Source organism: Lepus europaeus, chromosome 19 (genome assembly GCF_033115175.1).
Source record: "Lepus europaeus isolate LE1 chromosome 19, mLepTim1.pri, whole genome shotgun sequence".
NCBI classification, from domain to species: domain Eukaryota; kingdom Metazoa; phylum Chordata; class Mammalia; order Lagomorpha; family Leporidae; genus Lepus; species Lepus europaeus.
Window position 1 is genome coordinate 61,891,230 of NC_084845.1, and position 25,554 is coordinate 61,916,783.

The 25,554-nt window shown below is 40.2% G+C and overlaps 1 protein-coding gene across 6 annotated transcripts in view; it reads left to right on the forward strand.

Annotated features, from left to right (window-relative positions):
* CNTNAP4 (contactin associated protein family member 4) overlaps positions 1 to 25,554 on the forward strand; it is a 291,034-nt gene that overhangs the window by 153,554 nt on the left and 111,926 nt on the right. For all 6 annotated transcript variants that reach the window (XM_062176397.1, XM_062176399.1, XM_062176403.1 and 3 more), the window contains exon 4: positions 8,209 to 8,356. In XM_062176397.1, coding sequence (XP_062032381.1) covers positions 8,209 to 8,356 — 148 coding nt within the window. The remainder of the gene's footprint in view (positions 1 to 8,208; positions 8,357 to 25,554) is intronic.

A 25,554-nucleotide genomic window follows, 5' to 3' on the forward strand; every position in this document is an offset into this window, starting at 1 on the left:
AGAGAGAGAGAGCGAGCGAGAGAGTGCGAGCGAGAGAGCAGGCACACACACACTTCCATTGCTGGTTTGCTCTCTAAATGGTTGCAATAGCCGAGGCTGGGCCAGCCTGAAGTCAGGAGCCAGGAACTGGTATTTGGACCAATCTTTACTGGTGTCTGAGGAGCACTGGCAGGAAGCTGGTTCAGAAGCAGAGTAGCCAGGACTTGAACCTGTGCTCCAATATGTGAATGTTGTAAGCATTTTAATCTGACATTCTCTGAGCTTCCTGGATCCATTATTTGGTATTTGTCATTGACTTTGGAGAGATTCTGGTCATTATTACTTCAAATATTTCTTCTGTTTTGTTTTGTCTCCTTTCCTTCTGACATTCAGTTTATGTGTATAACATAATTTTGGTTATTGTTGCATACTTGTTGGATATCCCCCTCTGCCTTATTTTTTTCTTTTTACATTGTAGTTTGAGAAGTTTCTGGTTCAGTATCCTCAGGTTCACTGGTTTTTCCTTGGCTTTGTTGGATTTTCTGATATTCCTATCAAAAAGGCTTTCTCCTGGTATTGTATGTTGGGTTTCCAACATTCCCTTTGGTTCCTTCATAGATTTTCATCTTTCTACTTTTATTACCCATCTGTTCTCACCTGCTAACCACTTTTTTTCCATTAGTGCCCCTAACATCCTGTCCGTATTTGCCGTAAATCCATGGTCTCCCAGTTCTGACCTTTGTGACGTTATGTGTCTGATTCTGATGATTGTTTTGTCTTTGCTGTTTCTTGTCTTTCGGCATGCCTTGTAGTTCGTTGTTGAAAGCTGCACATGTGGTATCCAGCAGGAGGAGCTGAGATAAATATTTTATTAGCATGAGGATTTCTATTCTTTGGGGTAGGAACCAGGTTGTGTTTCATGTTTGCTGCAGGTGCTGTGGATCAGACACTGTTCTTCAGATTCTTCCGTTGCCCTTGGTCTTGAATCTCCCCTTGGCTTTGCGCTCCTCATTCGAAACATTCCATGAGTCTGAGTTTTCAGTACTTCCAGCTCTTTCCTGCGCTTGTGCTGGGCCCCTGCTGATGTGGCAGTGTGACACGAGGACGAGAGAGCTTTCTGTGTAGCACAGTTACACTTTAGTATTTTACTGGGCCTTTGCGCCAACGGTGACTTTGACCTATGGTCTCCTGCCTCCCTTCTTCTACCTTCCCTTATGACTACTGAGCTTTGCATGGTTTCCTTGAAGCCCTAATGCCTGTGGACATGTCTCCCCCAGGTAGGACAGGAAGTCTGGGGAGGCTGGAGTCTGGGGAGCACCCTGCCCCAGCTGAGAGAGATCTGGCAAAGTCTTTTCCTGGAAAGTGGTTTCTGTTGTGGAGATCACTGGGCACACTTCCCAAGGGTTCTTAGTCCTCACGCTCCGCAGGAGCAGGAGCCAGGAGGGGGTGTTTCTCAGATGCTCACCAACAGCAGGGGAGCCTTCCTGGGGGGACCTCTCTGACTGGGGTGCTCGGGAGTTTCTCGGGCTTTTACTGGTCCCTGTGCAGCCTGCAACTGTTCATCAAGGTTACCATGGCAGTGTCCCTATCAGCGTATGGTGTCAGTGGCTTCTCTTCCATTTAGATGGGTCTCAGCTCAGACATTGATGATATTCCCTCCCTCCAGACTTGGGTGTGGTGGTTTGCCCTGGTGTTAGCCAGCGTGGGCTCTTATAAGAAAAGGGGATAGATCCCGGCACCGCAGCTTACTAGGCTAATCCTCCTCCTGCAGCACCAGCATCCCGGATTCTAGTCCCCGTCAGGGCACCGGATTCTGTCCTGGTTGCTCCTCTTCCAGTCCAGCTCTCTGCTGTGGCCCAGGAGTGCAGTGGAGGATGGCCCAGGTCCTTGGGCCCTGCACCCTTATGGGAGACCAGGAGGAAGCGCCTGGCTCCTGGCTTCAGTGCCAGCCATAGAGGCCACTTGGGGGGTGAACCAATGGAAAAAGGAAGACCTTTCTCTCTGTCTCTCTCTCTCACTGTCTAACTCTGCCTGTCCAAAAAAAAAAAAAAAAAAAAAAAAAAAAAGAAAGAAAAGAAAAGGGGATAGACGGGGTGGCTTACACAGCAGGCATTGCTGACTGGGAGGCCCAGCATCCAGCCGATGGCTGATTTGGCTCCCAGTTAGGCTCTGCTTTGTGGTTTGCACATGACTACCTTTCTGCTGTGCCTTCACATGGCGGGGAGAAAGAGAGAGGCCTGATCTCTCTTTGTGTCCTTAGAAGGGTGCCAATTTCCCCCCGGGGGCCCTGCCCTCATGGCCCCATGGGAGCCTTATTACCTCCCAAAGGCTCCATTTCCCAACACCACCACACAGGAATTTTGAGGGGAGACAGCTCATTTCATAGCACTGTGAAATACCATTTTTCCAGCGGGTTCAACAAAAGCTGTTGACTTTTAGTTTGCCCAGATGTTTCCTGTTGTATAGAGTAGCATGTGTATACACTTGACGATAATTCAAAATGTCATGAAAATACAGAATTAAAACAAAAAATTTATTTTGGTGCAAAAATCTTTTGAAATCTATGCATAGTTTTTTCAGACTACCTCTTTTTTCATGAAGTTTTTGAAGGTCTGTTTTACACACACACACACACACACACAAACACATGTATAAATTTCTCTTTAATCACAGTTTTCCCTGGTGTTTTATTGTTTTCCATGTCATGTAGGATAACAGATAAGAAAAACTGAATGGATAATTTGAGGCTTGGAAGCATAGATTTCTAGAATGTAGCTTGGTTTCCTTCTTTAGATAGTAAGGTGTGCTAACTTTCTCTGGCTCCTCACTCCAGTGACACAGAGATGATGAGACATTGGGCTTTCGTCTGTGAGAGGTTGCCTATCTCTAGCTTTGCCTTTTCCTAGATTGTAGACCCTCTGTACTCTTGCCCAAACCTGTGGACGCCTATCAGTTACTCTGATCCTTAAGGTATCCAGAATTGAAAATGTGTTTCATAATCCTGTGGGGTTATCTAAAACTCTGCTCATCTCTCTTTCTCCTCTTCAGGAATCTTTTAGTTGTCTCTAGAGAGGAAGAAGCTCAAACATAGGGCTTTGCATTTTCTTCTCTCAGATCTGAGCCTTTGAGTGTTTTAGTGTCTTTCTAGTTCTTCAATCTATTTTATTTTCATTCTTGTAGGAGGGTTGTTCAGAATTTCCTAGTTTAGCACTACCATAATAGAATTTTAATGGTTAAAAGTTGTTTTCCATCTCAATAAAAATTTAGTCCCCAACAAAATTGAACATATAAGACTCTAATATAAATGTAAGCTTTATGACCTGCCCATGTATCTTCCATAGAACAATTTATTGCTGTGTTTCAACAATAGTTGCAGACTTCAGACATTTATCTTTCACATGCTTCTTGTCTCTTGATATTTCATCTCCCTGCCTTTAGAATCCTAAACCTTCTATAAAAGGATCTAAACAACGTAGTTTACAGCGTTGTGTCTTTGTACCCTAATATAATGATTGGCACATGAGGCCTCACCAAACTGTTGTTAGTAGCTTGGTGTCTCTTCAAATAAATATTTTGAAGATACTGAACCTTTTCTTAAAGGTATTATAGATAACAATTTTATATTAATGGAACTCTATCCTCTTTTACTTTGAAAAATGATATTTATTTTATATGCAGATTAAAACTTGCCTTTCTAATTTGTTTAGAGAACTATCATTGCTATCTTTATTAAAATAAATGAATTGTGTTCTCATTCAAGATGGAGTCAACTTTTGTAGGCAGTTACAATGTCTTGTTCAGCATATGTTTAGAAATCATTCTTATTTGGGCTTATGGAAGTAAAATACTGCTTTTTGGTTCTTTTTTTTCTTTTCCACCTTTCTACGCTGGATCACCTGTTGGAAGTCATACATAGTAGAACTTTGTAGCTGCCATCATAAAATAAGGAGTGATTTCTATTAGCTGGTTTTTGGCTGTGTCTTGCTTATTGTCTGTGTGTAAGCTGACAATGTCAAGTTGAGTGTTCTTTGGATGTCATTGTAGGTGACATAGCGGTCATTAGAATTCTTATGATAAGAGGGGTCAGCAACAACAAAGGGATTTTCATGTTTGCCAGTCTGTGTGTTGTGTTTCTACTGGAGCTGCTGTTTACCGTGGCTGGAACTGGGCTGATTTATATGTAATTACAGAATTTGCTGTGCAACTGCATGGAACAGTCTCGTTTTCTGATTCGTTATAGCTCCTTAGGAAACGCTATATGGGCATTTCCCTTTATACATTTTGGCTTTTATACATGAGTTGTTTAACTCATATCTGAAGAATATACCTCTTCGTATGCTTTAGACTCACTTTAGAAGTACTTAAAATCCCATGAGAAACTTTAATTCATTAACTTTATAAATTATCTTGGTTAGGATACATTTCTGTACTATCTATGACCACTTACTTGGGTTTCAAAGTTATTAAATCAAATAAAATATAATGAAGTCTTTTATTTTATCATGTAAGCCACATAACCTTAATTTTATTTCTAGTTATTTCGCATATTTGATGGTATAATGACTGAGGTTACTATTTATATGTGAGAGTTTCATTAATTATTGAAACTTTGTCTTTTATGTTTATTCTGTAATAATCTTGAGAAAATGTGATTTAAGCATAATACTTTTTTTGTGTATAAATGTCAACTGGTAGAGCTGAGTCCCAGTCCAGCAATAATCTATGTTGCATTATTCTCCAATGTGTAAAAGATTTTAAATATAAATTATGAGAAAAAAAAGGCAGCAGGTTTCAGATACAGTGAGTTTCCTCAGTGGTAGGTTGTTTGCTTTCATGATCTGTTGGAGTGAGGCCTTTTGATGGCTGATGAATTAGGGGCTGTGGAGTCAGAAAGGCCTGGAATTAAACCCTGGTTCTCCACTTTCTAGCATGTCACCTCTGTAATTTTAGTTTTCCTTGGTTGTGCAGTGAGTACAAAAACCGTGATTCTACAGGGTTGGAACAGATATTAAAGGTTCATCTTACGCTTCAGTTGTATCTGATGTTGAGTCAGGAACTTTTAAATTGAAGGCAGGGAAGTGGATAAGACAAGACACATTCGTTCATAGTTAGGATCTGGATGCTTGTCCCCAAGCTTCCTGTATTGAGTGCTAAATCCAAGGTGATGGTGTTGGGAGCTGGGGCCTCTTGGGGCTAGGGATTGAATCAAAAGAGGTGGTTAGAAATGGGATTGGGGTGTTTGTAAGGAGGCCCAAGGTTGACCGTGTGCTCCTTCCATCCTTTGAGGACGCAGAAGACAGCTTTCAGTGAACCAGAAAAAGTCCGGATTTGTGTGAAATATGCCAAATGTCTGATATCCCTAACCTCACAACTTCATAAGAGGTAACTCCTAGTAATTTTGATTATGTCAGTAAAGATACTTTTATTATACAAACTATGTATCTTCAAGATCTCTTTATTTATCTGATTGAAAGGCAGAGCATCAGAGTGAGTAAGAAGAGAGAGAGAGAGAGACAGACAGACATATCCTCCATCTGCTGGTCTACTGCCTATATGAATATGACAGATAGGGCTGGGCCAGTCTTGAAACCAGAAGCCAGAAACTCCTTGCCAGCTACCCAAATGAGTGGCCAGGGCTCAACCACTTGGGTGATCATCCACTGTCTTCCCAGGCACATTAGCAGGAAGCTGAATCAGAAGCAGAGCAGCTGGGACTTGAATTGATGCTTCAACATGGGATGCCTGCCAAGCCAGTGCTGATCTAACCCCCTACACTACAATGCCAGTCCCCAAACTATGTATCTTAAATTTCTTCTCTATGTTTCCCAAATTCAAATAACTCACAACTGGATCAGGTGAAAAGTGAAAGGTTGCTGTTTTCAGAACTCCCTATTCTTTTTTTTTGACAGGCAGAGTGGACAGTGAGAGACAGAGAGACAGAGAGAAAGGTCTTCCTTTACCATTGGTTCACCCTCCAATGGCTGCTGCGGCCAGCCCACTGCGCTGATCCAAAGCCAGGAGCCAGGTGCTTCTCCTGGTCTCCCATGTGGGCGCAGGGCCCAAGGGCCTGGGCCATCCTCCACTGCACTCCCGGGCTTCAGCAGAGAGCTGGCCTGGAAGAGGGGCAACCGGGACAGAATCCGGCACCTGACCAGGACTAGAACCCCAGGTGCAGGTGCTGCAGGTGGAGGATTAGCCTAGTGAGCCGCGGTGCTGGCCAGAACTTCCTATTCTTTTTACCTGTCTGTTGTCACTGCCGTTGTATACATTTTTTCTCCCAATCCCTTAAGATGCTGAAAGCATTGTTGGGACATCTATCCCATGCTATGGACTTATGTTAATTTTTGAAAAGTATGCAGTCTTTGGGAGGATTATCTAATTAATCAGCCAGCTGTTCGCTCTGCAAGAAATTCTAATTAGAGATTGTGTTAGTCTGCCAGAGAAATGGAATCAGAAGTGCAAGGGTACTCCAAAAGTTCATGGAAAATAGAACTAAAACATGCGTTTATTTTGGTGCAAAAATTGGAAATCCACGTGTAGATTTTATAATCACATTTTCCATGAGTTTTAGAAAGCCCTTGTATATATGATTTCATCCCTTTTTTGCCTTAAGAGAAACATATCTCTTAATTTCATTACTTTTACGAAGCTTTTGAAATCCTCCCATGTCAGATATCTGCTAAGACAGCAAGTTGCTGTGGATTGGAGTTGAACATCTTCAAACAGGTCTCAGTCCCTGTACCCTGGCTGTACATTACCTTGATTTGGAACATTTGTAAAGACTCCTGCGTACTCATTTGTGTGCATACACACACATTCAAGCACAACACGCATGGACACACAAACACACATGCGTAGCCCAATGCCAAGATCTGAGCACTTAAGTTTTAAGTGCAGGTGCAGTCCAACTTTGGGACACAGTACCCCACATCAACCATTCTATAGGAGACACTGGAATTCATGCAACACTAAATATTTGGGTGAATCTTCATGATTTGCATGGTGAGGAAATGGAGAGCATGGTGCTATAGGAGTGGGTTGACTAGGGTTGAGTAGGGTGAAATAGAAGTAACTTAAGTTGACCTTTCTTACCAGACCCTTTGCAAAACTTCCGAGCAGTGGAGCAAGATGGAACTCTGGTTATCAGATTCCAAGTATCTGTGGGATGAAGCAATGTGTTCTTACTTATGTGCTGGTGAACGTTAGACTACGAAAGTGTTCTGCACACAAAGGCAACAAAAATTGACAATGCCAAAAAACGAGGAGTATTTTTTGTGACCTAATAGGTTTTGAAACTTGCTGAATAATTATACCTGACATGGGCAGTACCGTGCGCATGTGCAGACTGGTCAACACAGTCTGACAAGTAATGCGATTGAGAAACTTGTTGAAATTTTTGACTTCGACGTTAGATGACGCTGTAGTAAGTTGGTTTTGCAGGTGAGCTATGTGTTAGGGAGATGCATCTTGCTATTACGGGAGGACTTGGCTCCTTGTCTTAGAGATAATGGTTTTGCAAACACCGGAGGGTTTTTTTCACCTTTCTGACCTTTAATTTCCTTATCTGCAGTGTGTACTGCCTTCGCATCCCTCCCAAGGTCTCTGTAGCTTTCAGATTCCCAAGTCTCGAAGTCTAATTACAGATCTTTGCGAATTCATACCGTTTCCAATTTCACATAACAATTTTATGTTCAGTCATGTACCAATGAAGTTTAAAACCTGTTATCAGAGGATAGTTTTGACTTGAATGTTGGGTGATACTTTTGTTTCTGTTAATGGGTAAGATGAGAGGGTGAAACATCTGAAACGAATCATAACTTTACCCATTCATCAGTGATGTGAGCATCTTTGCTAAATCAAATGATGGTTTTTCTATACTGGAAGCATGTTTTTTTAATTTTTTTTTTTTTTGGTGCCAGTCCAATGTTAATAGCCCTAGGCCTGGCACATTTCAAGTTTATTCTGCACGTTACAGATACATTCTTTACCAGGGGTATCACAGTTAAAGCTGGTTTAATGGGGTTGGTAGAATTGAAACTACTCTCAATAAGCAGAAAAGTTTAGGCAACAATGAGTTTGGGGACAAACTGCTAATGTGATTTTTTTTGAAGAAGGAGTCATTTTCATAGTCAAAAATCCAGTTGTATTGTTGATTGTTACCCTGTCAGGTGTGGGGTGAGATGGGTACTCTGCAGATAGACTGATTTCCTTCCTCCCTTTCTCTTCCAGGGCTTCTCAGGAAATGCAAATGCAGACAGCGTGGTGTATGCCAGGCTCCAGCCTTCTATCAAAGCCAGGGTTCTGCGCTTCATCCCTGTAGAATGGAACCCCAAGGGCAGAATTGGAATGCGGATCGAGGTGTTCGGATGTGCATATAGTAAGTGTTTACATATGCAAAACGCGGAAATGAACATCAAAGGAGAGGCTTTGAAAGACAAACTGCAAACTGAAATGGGCTTTTTAACTGTGTAAAGAGATATTAAAAACAGCAATGATTTTTGTGGAAGGTTTTTTGGTGTCCATGCATGCCAATTATTGTCTTTAGTGTTCAATTTTAACATTTTAATTCAGAGATGGTAGCATTTCATACACACATACACAGATACCATATATGTGTGTGCATAGATATGTGTAGAAATATATGAATTCATTTATCCAAACCTGATGCTATTTACTAGATCTTATTAGAACCTTATCCTCATGGGTGATGTTTGATTATGTTTCATATAGGTACCCTGCATTTAATAAAAGAGACAGTGTAGTGTTCCATTTAGTATATTCACTCATCTGTTATAAAACAATGTTTTTTTCATCTAGTCTAAAAAATAATGTGTCATGTAACTAATTTTTAAATGCACTAAGCCCTCAGCATAAATTAATAGAAGAGAAGTAAAGACTTCTGCCAGAATATAAAATGTGTTTAAATACGTTCACATAAAAACATAGAATCCACAGATTCACTGAGTCTCCTCTTAATGAAGTATTTTATTATATCTCTTTGTGGAGAAGGGACCTAAGAGTTATTGATAGTCCACCCCAAGCCGCACCATCCTCTTGATGCACTTTTATAATAGAATAGAGCTAATATGATCTGCGCTTACTGAGAGAACAGTCTGAGGTTTGGAGAGATTTGGTGATTAGTCCAGCATCTCACAAGCCATACACAGAAGAACCCAGAAAAGAGTCCCGGAGTGCTCAGTTTCACTTCACCGTTTTTCCTCTAGTCAACATTTATTTTTATCCATTAAAGCATTTGTCACACATAGTCCATGGTTTTGTGATGTAAGCTGAGCTAGGCTCTGGTTTAATTCTTCTTTGTTAAAGGAAAGCTTATCCTATGGAGCTTACGTGACTTGTTGGCCATGTCTACACTGGGCCATGTTGTGCAGAATGTACCGGTCTGCTCCTGTATTTGAGTGTTCCCAACACCCACCTCTACCATCAAACATCAGCAGCCCTTCTGTGCTTTCCAGAGCTCACAGAATGATAATCGTATTAATAGCAATCATAGGAACAACACAAAAATTACTAGCTTAATAGAAAGGGCTTGCGTAGCTTTTATTTGCATTTGCGTGTTCATCATATGCCATTATAAGCAGTTTCTAATGTTTCTAAAGCATCCCAGATAACCACTCCTGGATAACTCTTCCATTTCTCCACTTTCCAAATGAGACAGTTCACACACAGAGAGATTGCCTTTCTCCAGCTTCACAGATAGGAAGGGACAGAACTGGGTTTGTAGTCAAATCAACCAGACACTGAACTGCAGCTCAGACTCCCTCCAGCTGTTGCATGGGGGATGAATCGGGGCAGCCCACTTTGCACCATCTGCCCAGCTTAACTGCTAGCTGACTCGGCTTCAACAACCCAGCTTAGCAGCTCTGATTCTGTGTTAGTTCCTCATTTCCTAACTGTCCTACTTCAATCAAATCACCCTTTAAAAAAGCTCCACCCTCATTAAGACTCTGGAACCTGGATGCTGGACGGTCAGTCTTATTTCTCTTTGGATCAGAGTTTAGCAAGGCTTATGCCGCACAGCTTATGCTGTACATCAGTAAACAAATTTCTAAATGCTTCATGTTTATAGTTACATTCTCTACTCATTCAGAATAGCCATGTAATAACATCTGTCGCAAATACAATGATAGCTAAAAGTCATCGTGCAAGTAGTATGTGTCATTTATGGTTTTTGTGGACATAATCTAACTCTAACTTAATCCTTAGAACTACCTGTTTAGTAAAGAGGAAACCAGGTATTAGAAAAGTGAAGTGATTTCCCCAGCATCATATATGTAATACACATTCAGTGTAGGATGTAAATTCAACACTAGTTCATCAAAACCACTGATACTGCTTGGCTGAAGTGAGAGCACCACTCACAATATTCATGTGGCAGTGACTGCAAAGGTACGGCTTACTTTGAATTCTGTGTGGACATGACCATTTGTCAGCGTTTTTAAAAACGTATTGATTTATTTGAAAGGCAGAGTCACAGAGAGAATGAGAGAGAGAGAGAAAGAGAGAGAGAGGCTGATCTTCCAATCTTTCATCTACTGGTTTACTCCCTAAATGGCCACAATGGTGGGGTCTGGGCCAGGTCAAAGCCAGGAGCCTAGAACTCCCTCTGGGTCTGCCATGTGGGTGGCAGGGGTCCAAGAACTCGAGTCATCTCCCACTGCTTTCCCAGGTACATTCACAGGGAGCTGCATGGGAAGTGGGGCAGCCAAGACATAAACCAGCGCCCTTATGGGATGCCGGGATCCCAGCCAGCTGCTTAAGCCGCTGTGCCCAGACGCTGGCCCCAGTCAATGTTTTTTTGACTGGTAGCAAGCAGTTATGACTACTTGTCATAACTCCAGTATTATACCTCCCCCCCCCAATACACACACTTTTTCTCATCTTTAAGTCTATGGAATATTCTATTTTGTGTGCTTCAATTGATGTCTTTGTGGTACCTGCATTTATAGTTTCCTGTTTGGCCTATGGCTAAAGTAGCAGTTCTTGGGGACAGTATGATTTTAAGCACAAACTGTAATGCATATGGCATATTGGAAGGACTGGATTCAATGTGAAATGAAGTTGTATAGTTTTAAATTATTGTTAAAGAGGAAAAGTCACAACCTTGATGAGAAAAATACTCTCTCTGATACCTTGGGAATAACCCCAAATGGCTTGGATTTGAGTACCTTAGGGGAATGTGTGTGATCAAATTGACTTCAGTCCCTCAATTAAACTGTAGCCACACTCATTCTCCACCTATTAATTGTATCAACCTTGTAAAATATTAGTGTATTAAAGCATTATTAGAGGTGCTGGTGTTATGGCATAATGGATAAAACCTCTGCTTGTTGCACCATATGGGCACCAGTTTGTGTCCCTGCTTTTTCACTTCCTATCCAGTTCCCTGCTAATGGCCTGAGAAAAACTATGGAAGATGGCCCAAGTGCCTGGGACCCTGCACCCATGTAGGAGACCCAAATGATGCTTCTGGCTCCTGGCTTTGACCTGGCCCAGCACTGGCCATTATGGCCATCTGGACAGTTAACCAGTGGATGGAAGACTTTCTCTCCCACCTTCCCTCCCTTCTTCTGTCCCTCTGTCTCTCTGTCCCTGTTTCTCCCTCTCTGTCATTCTTTCAAATAAATAAATAAATCTTTAAAAATATTAGATATTATATTAGCAACATTTATTGAACACATAGTAATCTATGTATCAGAAACTATTCTTTTTTAAGTTTATTTATTTATTTGAAAGTCAGAGTTACAGAGACATAGAGACTCAGAGAAAGAGAGAGAGACACAAAGTGAGACAGAGAGAGGCAGAGAGATCTTCCATCCATGGGTTCATTCCTCAGATGGCTGCAAACCAGGCTGAAGCCGGGAGGGACCTTCCTTTGGGTTTCTCTCATGAGTTCAGGAGCCCAAGCACTTGGGTCATCTTCTGCTGCTTTCCCAGGCGCATTAGCAGGGAGCTGGTTCAGAAGTGGAGCAGCCAGTGCCCATATTCTTGGGATGCCAGGACTGCAAGCAGTAGCCTCATCTGTTATGCCACAATGCCAGTCCCAGAAACTATTTTTTATTGGAAGTTTCTGATTTTGTTCTAACGACACAGTCAATTAGACATAGGAAACCCATCATTTAATGTAGGAGTAAGAGACAAGCAGAATTCTATACTGGATGCTCTATATAGCTTATTCTGGGTTGCCTAACTCAGAAAGAGCTGGGACTACTGGTGTTTTCCACCTTCCAAATGGGAGGCTGCATGTGCTGTTAGCAGAAGCCTCCTGCTGCAAGATATTGTCTGCAACTCAGTGGGGCAGCACAGATCCAAGATCACTTTGGGTTTTCTCCAGACACGCATGGCCATTCTCCTGGACAAAGAGAGGTGGCCAAGGTCTCTTTCCTGGTTCACAACCACAGTTCATACCTCCATGCTCATCAGAAGGGACCTGTCTTAAGGTTGAGGAAAGCCCGAGGATTGCACATAGCCTGCTATTCTCTTCTGCCTGGGCCTTCCAATCTGCACCAAGTTAATACAACTCTAGGGTGAGCTTTGCCAGAGCCATTTGCTCAGGTGTGTGCATCTGAGTGCTTCACAGTTCCTGAAACGGAAGAAAATTAACCTTAGAGAAAGTGGGAGCTTTGTCCACAGTTACACAAATATGTTAGATGTAGGATTTAGTTTAGATACATCAGTTTCCGAAGCCAGGGCTCTTGACAAGTGCATCAATGAAGCATGCATTAACCTTTTATGCATTTATTGGCACTTGCTAAAAGATAATTATTCCAAATATTAGACAGAGAGATAAATTCTAAGGTAGTACATATATATAAAGAAACATGGACAAAAGAAATATCAGACATACTGTACAAGCCTAGTGCAAGATAGCATAGCATGAGTGCAGGGTATCATGGATAAAGTGATAGTAGTATTCAAATATGTATTACAATAGATTTTTAAATCAGTTGAGCTATTTTCACATGATAGGTTAGGAAGACAGCTGAATAGGAGAATTGGGGAGCCCCACTCAGGCACAGGAATTAGGACACTGGGATGGGGAGTTTGTGTTTTAGTGTGGTCACTTAGACTAAAATGGGTGGGTGGAAGTTGGAGAGTTCAATCTAGAGGTAGTTCGGAGGCTTACTGTGGAGGGTTCAGTCTGGAGGCAGTACTGCCTCAGGGGGCTTCTGCTCCGGTTTGTGTCAGTGACAGGGGACCCCCAAACTAGAGGAGAGCAATCACTAAAGAACAGAGTAGGCAGAGTGAAATCTACTGTGGATTTCGAATCGGGAAAGCTTGGTCATTGTATGTGAGCAGACGCTGAAGTATCAGACTTGAAAAACTATCTGGAAGGTTGTATCATTGGCTGGGGAAGGACATAGAGAATAAATAGATTTTGGAAAGGAAAAGGAGAGAGAATTAATGCCATTGTTGACTTGTTGAGTGCAAGTGCCTGTGAAATATGGAATGTTGGAATTTCAAGCCCTTGGCTTGAAGGTGAAGAATTAAAACCTATATAAATATTATTAAGCTCAGTAAATCATGGAGCGTTCCACTTATTGTATCACTGTTAACAATAAAACTATGAAGTGCTAGGTTTGAATAACTACTCGTGTTGAAAAATGGGAATGCATTTCTACCACTATTAAAACAGGTCCTTTTTATTGTTTCAGGTAGTCTAAACATTTTTACACGAAGTCCCCTTGTGCCTAATACATGTGTTTGCTGAAGTTGCAGATGCAAGCACGTCTTGTGATTATTGCAGGGAAAATGGCTATTGTGAGACCCACACATAATTTTACTGCCCTGTACCCCAATGAGTGAGAGCAATAACTTGTTATGAAAGAACATCAAGTGAATGGAAAATCCATATCAAAGGGCTTGTTCTACTTTTATGTCAGTAAACTTGAAGTTGTTTTCTGAGTAATGAGAGAAGTAGAAGCTAAATTTTATGGGATCAAAGGGAAAGTATAAATTTCAGATATCTTGGCCATAGCAACCGTGAACATGTTTTTAGATCTGGACAGGAGATGTATGGAAGGAAATAACTGGTGAAAGAAAGAACAAGGGAAAGGAAAGGAAATCTTTGATGGTGAAGGGGCACAGCTGTACTAAACGTCCCAAAGAAGAGAATGGTGAACTGAGGCAGGGAAGGGAGCCCACCTGGGGAAAGTGAGTGTACCCGAACTGTCCTTTGGAAACGACAGGTAACCCACGTGAGCACGCGGTTCTTCAGTTGTGGGTGACTACTGAGTCAATTGTCCTTAGTGTGAATGCCAAACTCCTTTTCTGCATTGCTTGTGTAAACACCCTCATTTTGCAGTTGGTAGTCTTCTCCCCACTCCCACAGAGCACGAGGAACGTCCAGCTCTCTGGCCATGCGGGGCTAATTGTGGTGTGCCATGATTTCATGATTTTCTGAACCTGGCGACTTTGCATAATGCCTCCAGCATTCCCCTACATAGATCATTCTCTTATTCATTCTCTGTCCTCAGCCTAGAAATGGATTTTCTGACACCCTCCGCCGTACCTCGTGATCCCATCAGGGACTGTTTCTACCCAGTCGTAGAGCAGCTTTCCTTATGATCTGCTTACATGTTCTCTTTCTGTTATTCATCTTGTAGGGAGATGAACGGATGAGTACAGGCAAGCTTGGTGAGCCTCTGGACAGCTTTCTCCATCATCCTGGTGGCATAGTCCACACGTTAAAGATAAGGCAAAGGGTGCAGAGAGAACCGAATGAGAAGACTAGATAAGAATAAATGTTTACAAGGGTTAAACTATTATATTTAACTGCTTAAACACAGATGCTTAAGACAAACATGGATGCTATATTTAGTAAATGAAACATAAGTCAGTAATTATAAGACTCATGTCAACTATTTAAAATTAGAAACATAGGGGCAGGCATTGTGGTGCAGAAGGCTAAATCACCCACTTAGATCGCCTCCATCCCATATCCAAGTGCTGAGATCAAGTCATGCCTCCACTTACAATCCAGCTCCTGCTAATGTGTACTCCGGAGGCATATACCCCTTTTATCCAGCTTAAGTAATTGGGTCCCTGCCACTTACATGGTATACTCTGATGCAGTTCTTGGCTTTGGTCTGGCCCAGCCCTGACTGATTCAGGCATTTGGGGAGTAAACCAGCAAGTGGAAGATATCTCTGTCTGTCTCTCTCTTGTGCTACCTTTCAAATACTTTTCAGGTTAATTTATTAAAAAGTAAGAGTGCATGTTTTATAATGTAAAGATAGTGAAAACTGGAATTATACATTATACATTATTACCAGTAGATTTCCATTTAGAAAACATGTAAATAGGAAATATAAAAAAGTAACATAAGAAGCACAACCATTCACCTGGTGTGGGACACTGAATGAGGGGTAGGTAATAGTTTTCTGAGTATTCAGGATGTTGATCTCTCATGCTGCATGTCTGATTAGGGGAAAAATTAAAGCAGTAAATTTGTTAGATTTCCTGTAAAGAATAGTTATAATTGAATTCAATGCCTATTTACTGGGGGAATGGCCACAGGGTAACTGCTAAAGGCTTAACCAAGGTGAATTAGGTATATCACAACTTTCACATTATTTTTTAGCTAATTCTGTGACTGAGGAATCCTATTTTATGTCAGAGTTTAGAAACAAGATAGATTCTGGTCAGTCTAAAATCAAAGAGGATAAATTCTCCAATTATTCGCAAAGCTTATGGTCTTAAGATTTTAATTCAATGATAAGTGGAGCTCTATTAAAATTAAAATAAGTTTAGCTATTATAATACTAGAAAATAAGGAGACTATGGAAATCCATCGAGATCATGCCAAATGAATTCAGGGACCGTTGAGAAAGGTTTTACTGCCCAAAAATAGAAGTTCAAAAGAAACTCAATACAATTTTTGAAACATTGAATATTTTAAGTGAGTAGGTTCATGATGACAAAAAAATTCCATTGGTCACCTATGGGAGACATTAAGGATCCGACTTGTGTAACTAATAAATGAAGGAAAAACATCAGGCATTCACTCTACTTTTCTTACACAATATTTACTCCAGAGTAACCATGTAAGAGACGAAGTTTCTCCATAAAGAAATATTTCAAAGAATAAGTAAAAAGTGGTAATAGAACATATCCATTTTTCAACCCTACAGAAAAGAACAGGTCAAAATCACTACCAGGATTCACAAAAGTGAGAGAATTTTCTTTTCAGTATGAGTTGCATTAGTAGCACATAGCTAGTTCTGGGTGAAATATATTAAAAAACCTACTTCAGAGCTCTGAAGTTCAACTGCAACAAATAGAAAACTTGAGAGCACTTGATTTTTGAAAGAAAAGACGTAATCTCTAACTGGCTCTTTGCAAAGAACAAGCCGAAGGTAGGCAGGTTTCATTAGTCTGGGATGAGAGAGTGCAGAGGTCAAGGTTGCCAGAGCAGCGTTGGCTGAGGAGGGGACTTTCAAAACAAGGAGGTCAGAAGGGGAAGCCCAAGTTCCTGATAGACATTCCCCTCAAATCCTTGGCTGATTTCAGAGCTTCGAATGCCCAAGATGAGATGCCAAGGAACCCAGGGGAATACTGCCAGAGAGGTTAAAGTTGTAAAGGGTTTAGCATCTGCCTGGTGCTGAGATCACCTTTGGAGTTCAGATTAGATTTTGTTAAACTCCTTGGGTTCTCACATTTTCAACTGAAACGCCACAAGCACGTTGTTTTAGGAGGAAAGACGTCACCTTAGGTGCAATTGTTATATCCTAGGGCTAAGGACAAAACCAAATTCAAAATGTCTTAAGTCCTGGAGCTGAACCTCCCCATGGTCAAGGAGATCTGCCTATAGGTCAACCCCTAGGGGCACTTCCGTTTGGTTCCCGCCATCATTCTTCATCCCTCCACAGTCCTTCCCACCCTCCCCACCGTTCCTGTCTTCTCCAATTCCCATCCCTTCTTCCCACTTCCTCCTCCTTTCTTGACCTCTGTTTGCATACGGAGCCTCCCCTGTTCAGCTTGTTATACCTCCATGGAGATGTTCTCCCTGACGGCCAGCCCAATTTGAATTTCTCTGTTTAAAACTCTGCTATAACCCTGTTCTTTTCTTTCACGCATCACTTAGCATTTACAGATAGAGCTATAGACATGGGATTATTTGCCTGATGTCTTTTCCTTTAGGCTGGAGGATCTATGGGGACAGAAGGCTTCACGTTGCAGTGGCTGCTCCCACTGTTGCACTTGGCGCAGTCAGTAGTCAATAACTGTTGTCACACGAATGATTTAAGAAAAAATTCTTATCAGCCCTGGTGAAAACTGAATAACAGATCAATGTATAAAATTTTTAGGTTCAGCAGCAGTCGGTTCATGGAGAGAGATCTCTGAGATGAGCACATGAGATTTCAAATGTTGTTCTCATTAAAATGATAATAATAGCATACAAAATAATGAACGTAGAGGCATTTGGAAACTTCCATTTGATCCCCCAGCATCTTTGTCTAGTATGAGAAACCGGAACTGTGTTCTACTTATTCCAGATAAAGGAACTGAGAGTCAGCATTTAAGCGACTTCGGTCATGCTGCAACAGTCAGAAATAAATATTAGAGGCAGAAATAACACTTACAACCTCCAATGATGCATTCAAGAGTCCTTGACATAGTAGAAGTTATTAATTTTGAGTCCACTTGAAGGTTAATTTAGATTGATATTTAAGTGGTCGTGATGGTATTTGTTCCCATAAACTCCTGGCATGTTGGTACTGCCCTTAACTCAGACTATTTAAAACCATGACAGTGAAGTCACCTTTTCCCTGTGGTTATATACAATACCTGATTCTGTGCCTCCTTCCTTTGTATTGTGTTCCTTTTAGTTGTCTTAAACTTAAGAGACCCTTAAATCATTCTGTGTTCGTTTATGTTACCATGCAAAAATAGTACAACCCATTTCCTGTTGATTTCTTGAGTGCTTGGTCTTGCCTCTCCATTGCTTTAAAGACCCAGTTCAGTAATGCGGATCTGGAGTGCCTATACATCATGCTGGTGCTTCGATATTTCTCTATACAATAGTTTAACAGCACTCAGTCTGATTTACGTTCCTTAGAAGTCAAAATTGGACCTCTGTTTAGTAATTCGTGTGTAATAATTTTCAAATAAAGAAACTGATCTGTGTTTAAGGCTTACTTCATGTTTAACCAAGAAGAGTTTGGTGTATACCTCTTTTATCCAGCTGATGAATGACCTGTGTTATTTCTTTCTTTGGTCTTTGGAGGTAGCACTTTGGTTTTATTTCTATTTTAGGGGTGATTTTCAAGGAATTAAGAGGTGAAGAACCTATGCATGGCTTTCAAAGAAAGTTAATTGTTAAATGATTAGCGTACCACCTTACGCATTTTGTATTCCGGTTTTCCTTTTTTAAAGTCTTGTAGTCATGTAAACCCCATCAGTATGCTATGATTCATGGTTTAAGTCACCCAATCACTTCATCCCAGAAATGTTTTTTGGGATAAATCACCACCTGCATGACTTTCAGCAGGTACCACTACAGTATAAATAAATAAAACATATTTGTTTTCCAGGGTACAGTTCATTGTGCAGTGAAGTATTAATTTCCAGGGAATAGGTTTCTGTAAGCTTCTGGTTGAGAATCCTTATGCTGTCATCGCCTCAGTATTGCTCAGAGACCTGTGTTCCTAGGTTGCAGGTTAGAATTCCCAGGGTTCTAATTTGGTGGAGGTCAGGCAGAGCCTATGATACTGAATATTCAGAGACCCAAATGATTCTTCTTGGTTGATCCAAATATGACTGGGCCGTGGAGCTCAATTTAAAAAGCCATACTCTTGGTTATTTTTTTTTTTTAGAAATCTGCTTGAGGAGTAGGGAGGACACTGTTTATATGAGGGTATTTCAGGGTTCATGGAAAATGAAATTAAAAGGTAAGTTTATTTTCGTGCAAAACATTTTTGAAGTCCATGCATTTTTTTCATCCTATGAATTTTCTGTGAACTTCTTGAAAACCTCCTGTATAAGCAACAACCCCTCATAAATCTGAGAAACCTCAAAGTTCTGGAGCAAGGGTGCATGGGTACAAAGATGACAAGAACCAGTGGAATGTATGAGAATGAGAAACATGCTGTGTGTGACATTTACAGTGGCAGAAAAACACTTTATTGCTCAAGGAGGTGAAGCATTGCTACAATGCAGCCGACATCGTTTCCAGAGGGTGAGGCTCATCGTCTCCTCTGCACATCTTCAAAGCATCTGGGCCTCCTCTTGGAACCAAAGCGAAGCTCCGCACGCAGACATGAATGATCGCTTCTCAGGGATGTGTGTCTTCCTCAGTAGACTGTAAGCACTTTGGAAAACAGAAGTGTTGTTTGTTTTAAGCATCACTGTGTTCACAGAAGGCTCAAAGGATGGCAGAACACCTATACCTATCCCAGCAATGCTACACCTCATGCAACTCCCTGAAAGAGCTTTGTGTATTTGCTGTTGGAAAGCTTTTAATCCCATGAAAGATTGCATTTCTAAACCACATAAATCAAGCCGGCTATATCCATGGTCACAGGGAGAACGAGAGAGGAGAGTAGGCCCTGTGGTCTTTGCAAGTCTCTCCTCTCCTTGATCCTTGTCCTAAATGAGAAGATTTGAGATAGAAGCATTCACCGAGGAGGTTTCAGGTCACCCACGACTGCTGTGGTCGTGGCTCAGACAGGAGCTGACAGAGAAAACCCACAGAACCCACAGACGCCTGGAAATCGTTCTTGCTGCACCTGGCTGTGACACTGGATAATTAAGGGTTTCTCGTCCACTTCAGACACTGATTTTTTTTTTTTTTAAATAACCGCAAATACTCCAACTGCATTTATTAAACTGCTTTTGTTATACCCCTTTTTTTGCCCGGTGTTTTAATCATAGATAACATCAGGAGTATTACTAGTTGTTAACGTTTGTTGATCGCTGATCACCTGCCAACTTCCGGAAGTTCTGCAGATATAAACAGTCACAGGATCCCCCTGTGAAGAGTGTACTACTAGCGTTCTGCTGTTGAAGATGTGGAAGCAGGGATGAAAAGATGAGTCCTTGCTGTCAGCCAGGGAATAAGGCCCTACCAAAATCCTAGTCCCTGGAACATGTAACTACATACCAGGGAAAGGTGATTGAGCTACGGATCTTGCAATGGAAAGATTATTGTTGTTTATCCAGGTGGACCCAGTGTCATTACAGGAACCCTGTGAGACATAAGTACAAGGATCAGGATATGTCAAAGCAGAAATGAGAGGGAGAGAGAGAATCTGAAGATGCTGGGATACTCATCTTATACATAGGAGAAGGAGCCAAAAGCCAAGACACACAGTGGTCTTTGGGAGGTGGGCAAGGCAAAGGAAGGGATAATTTCCTAGGAGTTTCAAAAGTGAAGCAATCCTTGCCCACACCTTGGTGTTGGGAATTCTGAATTCCAGAATCACAAAGTAGCAGCTTTGTGATATTCTAAGGGAAGGTGTTTGTGGTTACTTGTTAGAGCAACTACAGGAAATGAATCCAGTTGCACAAGGTGTAGTGAGCATTCGAACCTTGAAGGCTAGTTGCCTCAGTTACCAGGCTGAACAGTAATAGACATTAGTACCAATGGCTAAAACGAGGGTGAATGTTCAGAATAATTTGCAGTTTGTTACTAGAAAATTAGAGTTCATGTCCTTCTCATGGTGAGCCAGTGCATGACACAGCCATATCATCCGTGGTGGATAATAACACAATCATCAAAAATACAATCCCATATAATAAGCCTACTAATGAACAAATTTATAAGTAGAAAAATCATATTTCCTTTTAGTTGAATAAAAGTCTTCTACTTTTTTGGACTGTAGGTCTTCCACTATTATAAATTTTGTTAACTTTGTGTTTCTCACTTTTCCTATAGCCAGTTTTCTAATATTCCTATTTATGCAAATCAACCACGTAGAAAAGATTCTTCCCAAAAGGTGTTTGACAATTGAAAGGAATAAGTATGATATTAACCAATAAATGAATCATTAATATTAATTTAGAGCCATAATTTAGTGTTTATAAACAAATAAATGTTGGAGTAGATTAATGTTTTTGAAAAATCTGGATATTTTTACAGATTGATTTCAGTATAAAGAAAAATTATTGTGAATGATCCTGAAATGCTTCTTTTGTGAGAATTTATCTGTGTTGGCAGTGCTCTTTTAGTAGCTTGAAAATTTGGAGGATCTTTGTGGAACAGCAAAGTTAAATTAACCCTGAACATGACCAGTGATGGCTAGGACTTAAAATATTGCTTTCCTGATCAATGGCACATAGCCCAAATGTACTTTTTTATGAGTAATGTTGAAGTAAAATTTTTGAAAATATAACTCTCATTCAAATACAGAGTAAACACATATAAAATCATTTGATTTATAAATGAATGAATCACAGGATGGTAATGTTAGTTCAAAGAAAATTCAAGAGAGGCAATATATACAAGGATCTAGGAAGAATGATGGAATGATATTGTTAGGCAAGCACGCAAGTGGTCAATGTCCAACAGGGCAATAAAACCATGACCTTTGAGACTATACAAGGGTATTTCAAAAAGTTCTTGGAAAAATGAAATTAAAAGGTATTCTTTTGGTGTAAAGATTTTTGAAATCTGAGCATATATTTTTTACATAATACACAATCTCCATGGTTTTTAAAAAATTATTTACTTATTTGAAAGTTGGGGTAGGAGAGAGGGAGAAGAGGAGAGAGAGAGATCTTCTATTTGTTGGTTCACTCCCTGAGTGCTCACAACAGCTAGGGCTGGGCCAGGCTGCAGCCAGGTACCAGGAGCTTCATTTGGGTCTCCCATGTGGGTAGCAGGGACCCAATGCCTTGAGCCATCACCTGCTGCCTCCTAGGGTGCCCATGAGCAAGAAGATATATAGGGAGTGGAAGCAGAGCTTGGTCCCAGGCACTCCAACGTGGAATGTGGGTGTCCCAAGCAGTAGCTTAACCTGCCACACCTCAATGCCTGCTCCCAAATTTCTATCTACTTATTTTTTTTTTTATTTGAAAGAGAGAGAAAGAGACAATGAAGAGAGAGCTTCCATCCACTGGTTGACTCCACATTGTTTTGGAAGAATTTCATGTTTTCTATCAAACAGAAGTAATTTATATTTCTACTGGCAAAAATCTAAAAGCTAATATATAACTTTACAGAACCTGGCTCTCATCAGTAACAAATAGTAAAACAAAACATTTATTAATTCATCTAGAATTGAATGGTTTTTAGGCAGGCCTGTTAGAAAATGCTCAAGTATGACGGTGATACAAAATTATTCCTTTGCTTTATTTCAGGTTTTCCCAGTTTTTCTTAACAATGGTAAGATTATTTTCAAGGCAGGTTATACATCTTCCTCTCCAATTAGTAGCCCTTGGAGAACAAGATATAGATGCTACCTATATAACTCAAATGCTCTTCATCTCTATCTCAAAACATTATTTTGTTTTCATTTAGTTCCAGATTTTATAACCTTAATGGCATACATCATAAGTCAGCATTTGGTGATTATAGTTTAAAATCATTTTTAATTAGATGTGTTTTTTGTAAATAACTTGTTATTAAAGTGACATTTAAAAGGTGTTATTATAAATAGATATGCTATCAAAATGACACTAATAATCCTCCAGAATGCTTTCATTTGATGAGAATCCACCTTTATATCTTGCGTATATGTTACCTGAAGTTTTCCTGGTGATATACTCACATTCCGAGTTATACTTAGCTTTTTTCCTCTGAAGGATACTGTATAAATGCACATGAAATCCAGGCTGAGAATGCAGCCAGGGTGTTGATTTTCCCTTTTCCGTGCTTTCTTCCTTTCAGGCTCAATTTTTCAAAGGGAGGCGACTTCAGTCCTACTTCTTATTTCCTGTCATTGTCATTCCTCAGCTACCCACAGAGCTTTCTTTCATGACAGTTGAATGGGATAGTGTTGGGAGAATAAAACTCTAAGAGTTTTCCTAGTTTGTGGGGACAAGTTCTAGGACTTAAAGTCTGCAGAGAGTGACAAGATTATTCCTTACAGTCAACCTCAGCCTCAAGTTTCTAGACTTGAGAGACCTTTCCCAGCTACCTCGAATGACCATAGTCTTCAGTTGCTCTTGATTAGAACACCTGTTGCAGTCTCTAATAGATTCATGGATTTATTTGTTCCCTTATTATATACCATCTGTCCACCTCAAATGTAAGCTTGGTGAGGAGTGGCTTCCTATTTGTGTTGAACACTCTTTTATTCTAGCATCCGGCATGGTGCTTCAAACGTGTTGGCCTAAATAAAATTGTATTGAAAACATCATTGCATTGCATAATTGCATCCATGGGATGTAAGCAGAGAGTAGGTAAGAGCTGGAGAAAACGGGAAGTGACTTCAGTTTAAGAGATGAAACAGAATGCCATTGCTTGAGGCATCAGCTGTTTGATATGTTCTTCACTACCCCATTTTGCTGGTGGAAATATCCCAGACACAAAAGCTTTAGGTGCCATGGAAGATGAATATGTCCATTACAATGTAATAATAACAGCAGTGTGAAAAAAGAGAGAAAGAAATAGTAGGCTACAGTAACGTAGGCTAAGCCTTTTATGGGAAAAAAAATCTCATGGTAGCTAATTCCAAAAATAGTATTTATCTAAAATAAAATCATTACTAAGATGGTTGCCTTTAAGCAATACATTAACTCAGAGATAACTGCATTGCTCCAAATATGTCAGCATTTAAAGTCTGTCTTATTGGAATTTTTCTTAATTTATTATAATATAATAATCATAGAACACATTATTTGTGTTTGACAGAGTTATGTTTTTGCCATGCACATTCATCCAGCTATATAACAAGGAATAATTGTTCCGTTAACATTATTCTTTCTGCAGAATGCAATGTTTATTCATGTGCACTTGGTGAGTGAATTCTTTATAAGCACATTAGCAAGATGCAAAAAAAATCAAACCTTTGAATGTTCAAAAGTTAGCTTCATAAAATAGTTGAAAGAAATTTTGAGGGGTGGTGGATAGAAATGGTTCACAAAATATGATGGATGATCTGAATGAAATGCACATTTGGGCATACAAATAGCTATAATAATTTTGTCAAATGCAACAAGATGAGTAAGCTGTAATGTCATTTTGTTGACTGGAAGAACTCAGCTTTCCAGTTGAAAAATAGGTTTATATCTTATTGGTTTCTCCTAACCCCTTCATTTATTACATAAATACACTTTCAAGGATAATTGCCTTGAAAAAATTTTTGATTTGTGAAAAATAGAAGATACTCCTAGGATTTGTGAGTATTATAAGTTCTTTTGCATGTCTCTTGTTCAAGGTGCAACCGATTTTGACAGATGTACTGTTATGTTACTGGCATAACATGACACCGTTTTCAGATGAGCTGAATAAGAGTGATCTTGACAATGAGTAGGTAAGACATTGTCAGAAAGCTAAAAAACATGTCCATGTCACCGTCTTCAGTGCAGCAGGAGACCTCACAGTAGCATTAAGCCAGTGTCTTCAACAATACCCCTGAGAAGACAAAAATAGCATTGCTTTAAATACTGTCACTTAACCATGAAAATAATAAAATGAGACAAAACACAATGGTCAGTTACAGGTGCTTGAAGTGGCATTTTATGACTCTGTGGCAAGTATGTATATTTGTGTGGATCTCTTGCATATAACATGTATATTAAAGAATTTCAAGACATTAGAACCACTTTTTTGGGGTTAACAGATGGCACAGTGGGTTAAGCCACTGCCATGTGAATGCCATTTAGACTTCGGAGGCGCCACATCCTATTCAACTCCCCCACTAATGAGCCTTAGAAAGCAGCAGAAGATGGCCCACAGGCGTGGGTCCCTGCCAGCCACACTGGAGACCTGGATGGAGTTCCAGGCTCCAAGCTTTAGCTTGGCCCAGCTCTAGCTGTTGTAGCAATTTGGGGAGTGAATGAGAGGATGGAAGATTCTCTCTCTCTCTCTCTCTCTCTCTCACCTTTCCTCTCTCTTCCTCTCTGCCTTTCAAATAAATATTCTTTAAAAAAGCACTTTTTTCTGGATCCAATGAAAATTTAGTTTCAACATGTCAAGAGTATCATTGAAAAGTTGATCATGAATAGGCATGGTGGTTTTATAAATGTTAATTATAATCTTTACTTTGATTTTCTCTGATGGAATGAGAAAAATGGTTAAAGATATAGGTGTGAATAACGAGTAGATGATTAATCAATACCAATTTCTACTAGCAGATAATTGAAGGTCATTTGATGTATGACTGCGTGGCTAACATGCCATGTGAGTCTGTTGATAGTGTATCTCTAGGGAATAAGGCAACTTGAATGTTTATTATGTGGGATGAAAGACTTCCTCAGCTCTCATCATTTTGTCAAGTCTCTATTTTAAGGCTTTTTCTCTTGTGTTCTTGAGATCTTTGAAATCTTTGAGTTGATGTATTCCCCCCTTTGGGTCTCTTAAAATAATTAAAACCATTTCAAAGAGCCAAAAAATAGCCTCTAATAATATAAAAGAGCTAGAAGTACATTTTCAAATGTGTTTCTAGAGCA